At 35.4% G+C, this 6,048-nt stretch overlaps 1 protein-coding gene across 10 annotated transcripts in view; it reads left to right on the plus strand.

Moving 5' to 3' along the window:
* ZNF236 (zinc finger protein 236) overlaps nucleotides 1-4,141 on the plus strand; it is a 74,556-nt gene extending 70,415 nt beyond the window's left edge. For all 10 annotated transcript variants that reach the window (XM_062633123.1, XM_062633117.1, XM_062633116.1 and 7 more), the window contains 2 exons: nucleotides 1,726-1,902; nucleotides 2,340-4,141. In XM_062633123.1, the coding sequence (XP_062489107.1) occupies nucleotides 1,726-1,902; nucleotides 2,340-2,467 (305 nt within the window). In that variant the 3' untranslated portion in view covers nucleotides 2,468-4,141. The remainder of the gene's footprint in view (nucleotides 1-1,725; nucleotides 1,903-2,339) is intronic.
* Nucleotides 4,142-6,048: the final 1,907 nt, after the last annotated feature.

Here is a 6,048-nt window from a genome sequence, read left to right on the forward strand (position 1 = left end):
TTTTAATGTATTATTTAAAGTGGTGTAAAGACTCTGGATATGATCATCTTCAAGCATCGTGAAATGTGCAAATGAGTGGGTGTGCTCAATGATGTTAAATCAGTGACAGTCTTGACTACCAATGCCGACTGCTGTAGGCAGTGCTTCATTGTCATTGAACTACTTAGTTCATCTGTTTCTAATGACAGTGCTTTTAATTTGTTGTGTTCTTTTCTGCTTAATTATTTTAAACTGTTACTCTATAAAATAGACAGATGTCTAGGGAGCACACATTTTTGATAGAAGTGCTTTTCACGTTGCAGCTTCTGCCCTGCTATAAGCTGAAAGCTGGACATAGGATGGTCCAACTGTGTTCACCTTCTGTATCTTAAGGAAAGATGCCCAAAAACTGTTACAATCCTTGCTAAATCCAGTTTTATATTACTGTTGCCTGATGTTGTTGAAACAGCAAGTCAATCCACATGATAGTTATTCTTCCAGAAGAGAATGTTCTTCTAAAAGTCTCTTAAGACCAAAAGAGTGAAAATGTGGTGTACAGATGTTTTTGGAGGGGTGCTCTTACATAAACTATGATTGGAAAGGCTAATGTAAACCTAAGCTGATGTGCTTTCCTGAAGGTATGATTCTTGTGTAGGAGAAAGTACTTGTGATTTCTTTCTTGATTAAACCTTTTGAATGACTTCTAATGGGCAGTACCTACTGAATCAGCGGCCAGAAGGAAAACACGTTATTTTTCTGAATAGCTTTAAATATCTTGTACATTTGGGTTTATCAGTGAAGAGCAGTTTGGAGAAGTATTGCCAAAATTAGATGGAAGTAGGTGCTTCCAGTTCTACCGGAAAGACACGTGGTAATCCATTACACAACAGCAGAAGGGCTGTTCATCTTAACAGGAAAACCTGAAGTCAGAAATATCTGAGGAAAATTAGATTTCACTTCAAACTTGTGAAATCATTGTTAACAAAAACAGAAAGAACACTTTTGTGCTTCTAAGGGCCTTTTTCTGAGAAGCTGGATTTAACATGGGAACTACAGTGTATTTGTAAGTTCTGAAAGTGCTTTTAGAAGTCCTTAATGACATACACCAATGTGTCTTCTGTTGATGTCAGAGGTTGTGGTGTTGAGTGTTAAAGCAAAGGTCTGGTTTTGCCAAGTAGGTCTTTTAAATATTTTTATAATTAATATGTTCTTGAATTTCTGTTTAAAAACAGTGTGCTTGACAGGTTTGGAGTAATATACCTGCTGTGGTAAGGTGTGGGAATCACTAGTAGCTATTGGCATAGTAGGTCCCATATAGAAATACCGGAACTTTTTTTAACACATTTGACTTTCTGGTTTCTTACAAGCATCAGCTTTGTTAATTCTATAATATGGCTTTATTTACATTATTCTAAATTATGTAAAAAGGTGATGGTTCCATTGAGTACAGAAAAGTCAGACTGGTAAACTGATTTTTTTTTTTCTCATCTATTAAATAATTGACTTGGATAATAAATTGGGTAGGAAAGATAACCATATCAGTGGTTTAGGATTTACGTAAATATTCTGACACTTAATTTGGGTTGTCTTGCTGACAGTATGAAGCCATAGTACTTTGAAAAAGTATCAAGGAGAAGGATCATGTCTACTTAATTTCTAGGTCATCTTGATAGTTTTTACTGAATTCTGAACTGTATTTTTATGTTGAAATGAGAAATCATTAAAGAAGTTTTTCTTTCTTATCAGGGGAGCGGCCATTTCAGTGTACGCTATGTGAAAAGGCTTTTAACCAGAAGAGTGCTCTTCAGGTCCACATGAAAAAGCACACAGGAGAGAGGCCTTATAAATGTGATTACTGTGCAATGGGATTTACACAGAAAAGCAATATGAAACTACATATGAAACGGGCTCATGGTTACACTGGTATGTAGCACAATGATAGTAATGGTGAATTCAGAAAGCCATGTGCTTTCCTAGGAAAGCACAAAACACTTCCTGTAAGTTACTGAGGAACTGGGCATTAATAGCCAGAGACCAGAATTGGTAAGCTGATAGTGGCACATGCAACCCAAAAGCAGGTTGAAATAGAGATTGGTTACTGCTTATGGTTTGTTGTTTTATATGTGGAGTTCTGTAGTGCAGAAATACAAAGTTCAGACACTATTATAGAAAAACAGCCAATTATATTAAGGGGTTTTAAATTATTTTTCAGAGAGCCTCTAATGAATTTATAGAATCTGAAGTAGTTGTGGAACACCTTTCCCAGCATGATTCCTTTGTTCCCAAGTGCTGTATTTGTAATATCCTTATACTATACATCGAATCAAACCGACTTGTCTTTTCATCTTGTACTTTGGTAGGTCCTGTACAAGAGCCTGCTAGTCATCCAGAACAAGAAGGAGAAGATATTAGTCATGCTTTGAATTTAGAAGAGGTGGTACCAGAATCTTCAAATGAATGGCAGAGTATAGGCAATGTTTTTCGATGACACCTTAAAATTTGACAGCTAAAAATGTTTCTGGGACTCGAATTTCTCTGAACAAGTTTTCAGAAAAGTCAAAGGCGGATTTTACAGTTAAAACTTCAAACATTGAAAATGTTAACAATAGAATAATATATTAGGTTTTTGTAATTATTTACAAAAAAAAATACTTTAAAGAATCATTCTTTTTTTTAAGCTTGTAGATGAATACCGGGAAAACATCATTTAATCTGTGCTAAGTCGTCTGTGAATCAGTGAACTCAGGTAATACTGTATACAGTTTCATCTTCTAATTCACAGCCAGTATAACTATTTGAAAAATAAACTGGAACTTCATATCAGAATAGAATTACTCCCTTTTTTAAAGGAGGTGAAGAACAACTTTGTGGGAAAACCATGAAACTGTTGGTCAGCTTTCTTATTTTTTATGTGCTTGAAGAAATAATTGAGGTTGGAGACAAAGTGTTACAGAGAAAATGCATGCAGTATAAAATAGGATGGTTTGTGTTTTGGGTTTTTTTTTTTTAGGCACAAGAAAATGCTGTACTTCTGGTTTAAGTTTTTTGTTGGCTTTTTTTTTTTTAGTATGTTTTGAGAATTTGTTGAAGAAAATAAAATGCCATGAACTTACGGCTTTTCTTGAGTTCAGCTCTCGAGAAGGGAGCATGTTCATTTCCATTCCAACCAGAAAGGCAGTTAGTTGTTAGTGTTCATGTGAAAAGTCTGAGGCATAAAACTCAGCAATACTTATTTAAAGAGAATCCAAACTAGAAGATGTTCCAATGAAAGCCTCTTTTTGTTTGCTCTAATGCATCAGCAGGTACATATCTCAGTATCTGTGGAAAACACAGCCATATACTAAATCGGGGAAGTAAACATACAGTTTAGTGTTAGCAGTGAGAAAGTTAGATGCACACCAGGTCACCTGTGTTATACAATATTCCCTGGTGCCGTAAACAGTTATAATTTTAAATCTGTAAATTCCTCATTAATTTCTTTGTGAAATTTAGAAATATGTTACTTTGTTGTTGTTTAAGTCATTGTTTCAGTAAACCTACCTAGCTGACTTAAGTCATGCTTTGAAAGGTGCCACTTGTTAAGTATATTCATAACAAAGAAACACTGGAGTAAAAAACATAGTCATCTTTTAGACATTCCAAAGACAGAAGCTCTTCTCTTATTTTTACCTTGTTCTTTTGAATTTTATTTATATGTTACATATATATAGATATATATATATATGTGTGCTTGTATATGTATATATATATTTAAATTTATATGAGCCTCTGTGTGGCTGATCAGTATATTTTGTAAATACTAATCCCAGTTGCAGGAAGTTCATGTTTTCAGTTTGCCACAAGTACTTCTATATCAGTGGTGGATTTGTTGTACTATAATACGGAGCTGGATTTTAATTTACCTTATGAAAGATAATTGTTCTCAGATCCAAAAAGCCCTTTGCTGTAAATATTGTCTATACTTTGTCTATGATATAAACCACTTATTTCAGATTGCTGAAGCAAGAAATCACTGTTGGTTTTGATAAGGCGTCTCTTAATTCTTTTGTTAACTTTTTGGCATATGTATATAAGTAATATAGTTGGTGACATGGAAATAACACTTTTGTTATGTGTAATATTTAATTCAAAACCATGATAAATAATACTACTTTTTTCCAAATTCTGGTTCGTGTGTTGTTTTTTAGCATTTGATTCTGGATTCTACAAAATTCTAAAAATTCCATTCACCAGAAGTGCGTCTCTCAACTTCCAGCAGTGCCTTTCCTTCCAGATAGCCTGTTAGTGTTTTAGCAGCTTAAGAATTGAATATTTTAAATTTTGCAATATTTCACAGTTGTCTTGAGCACATACTGGCCCCATGGCATAGCACCCTGTTTATCTGTAATAATACAGTAAATGTGTTGCATGGACCATGTATAAAAGCTTTTCCCTGTTCTTTTAGAATATAACTGTATAAATGCACAGCAAAGTTTGTTGCAGTTGATTTGCTGCATAGGGGATGACACTTTCAGGAGGTTGACAGAAGATTATTTCCAACTGGTCATATGCAGATGGAAGTCTTCCTTTGTAATGGGAATGTGATTCCTGAATCCTTGAAAGCACTCAGTCTGTTCTATCAGCAATTGTTTTGCCAGCAGGTAAAAGCTGGTAGTGGATGACTGTGTGCTAAAAGCAGATCTCATGAGTAAAAAGATGCTGTTTTCAAATGGTCACTTCTCAAAGTACTATATCTTGGTTGGAGGCAACAACTGTGTGGTTTAGGTCTTGGAAGTATTAAGTAAGCAGTGTGAGTTATGGAGTCAGCTAACATGTTTCTCTCGTTCAGTTTGATTCTCCAGCACTTGGGCATCCTGTCAGTTACAGTAAATAGACTTTTTTAAAAACTTCTTTGTTACATGGTGTTTGGTTTGCTTCTCTGCATCCTCCTACCCCATGAACATCAGTAATTCACTCTTGAGAATCCTGACAGAGAGATTTCAATCTTGGTAAGATTGAGTCAGGGTTTTTCAAAGCAGTATTAATCTGTTGATGGTTCAGTACAAATGCAGACACTGTAACCAATATGTTGATATTTTCAAAAGCAATGTTGAAGTAGGTGCAGAAAGACCTATGCTAAGGCATGTTTGAAGAGTCATGTGGTATAGTGGGTAAGTGAATCATGCATAGGAATGCCTCTGCTCTTTCTGGTTTGATGCAGTAGTAGACTTACTCTAGCCTCAGGCTTTTTGGCTTGTGTCTGCTCAAGCATTTCTTTTGGTTTATGTCTGTTCCTTCACAAGAAATGACATACTCCCAGTAACGGTTGTGCATTCAGGAAAGATCCTTTGCTTACAAATCCAGTAGCCATTTAAACTGCTGCTTTTCAGCAGCTTTTCAGTGAAACCACTGGTGAGTAATTGTAAGAATAAATTTCAGTCTAAGTTTTAATCTCTTTTAAGACGCGCATGTTGGTAAAATCATGCTTTAAAGTACCATACCTTTTCTTCTATAGGAAGTAAATCCTAAAAAGCTGATTCCAGCCTCTGGAAAAGATGACTGAGGGAAAGCAGAATGATAAAGGCATGGAAAAGCCTTGGATAAGTTCTGTACTTCTACAGTGTGGTATTTAGAAAGATGTATTTCTCAATATTTTCATCTTAAGTATTCTTTCCTATTTTTGATGGCTGCTTTAAAAAACAACTTGATTTTTACATACCCTGTTCTATGAAGATGCTTCATGCTATACTTGTTTATAAAGGGTGGGATTGGTATACCGTAGGCATTTTATGCCTTGTTTGGTTTTTAGCTGCCACTCCACAGACACTGGCCTCCCATAAATCCTGTGTCAGTTGTCTTGTGGGCCGTGCTAAGTCACCAGTAATGTCACTAGCCGCCTGTGTGCAGGCAACTGGGTTGTGGGTCCCAAAGTGTTCTTTTCTAGTATCTGAAAATCATTCATAAATTGAGGAAAAAAAAAACCAACAACAAAAAACAGCTACAGAACTTCATCAATGGAGGATAAAAAACCCCAAAACACTGCAGAATTTCATATATGTGATCTCCCCCGTTACAAAAGATAGAACTCGT

Source organism: Pezoporus occidentalis, unplaced genomic scaffold, assembly GCF_034315485.1.
Source record: "Pezoporus occidentalis ecotype Australia unplaced genomic scaffold, CSIRO_AGI_Poc_V1 ctg4, whole genome shotgun sequence".
NCBI lineage: Eukaryota > Metazoa > Chordata > Aves > Psittaciformes > Psittacidae > Pezoporus > Pezoporus occidentalis.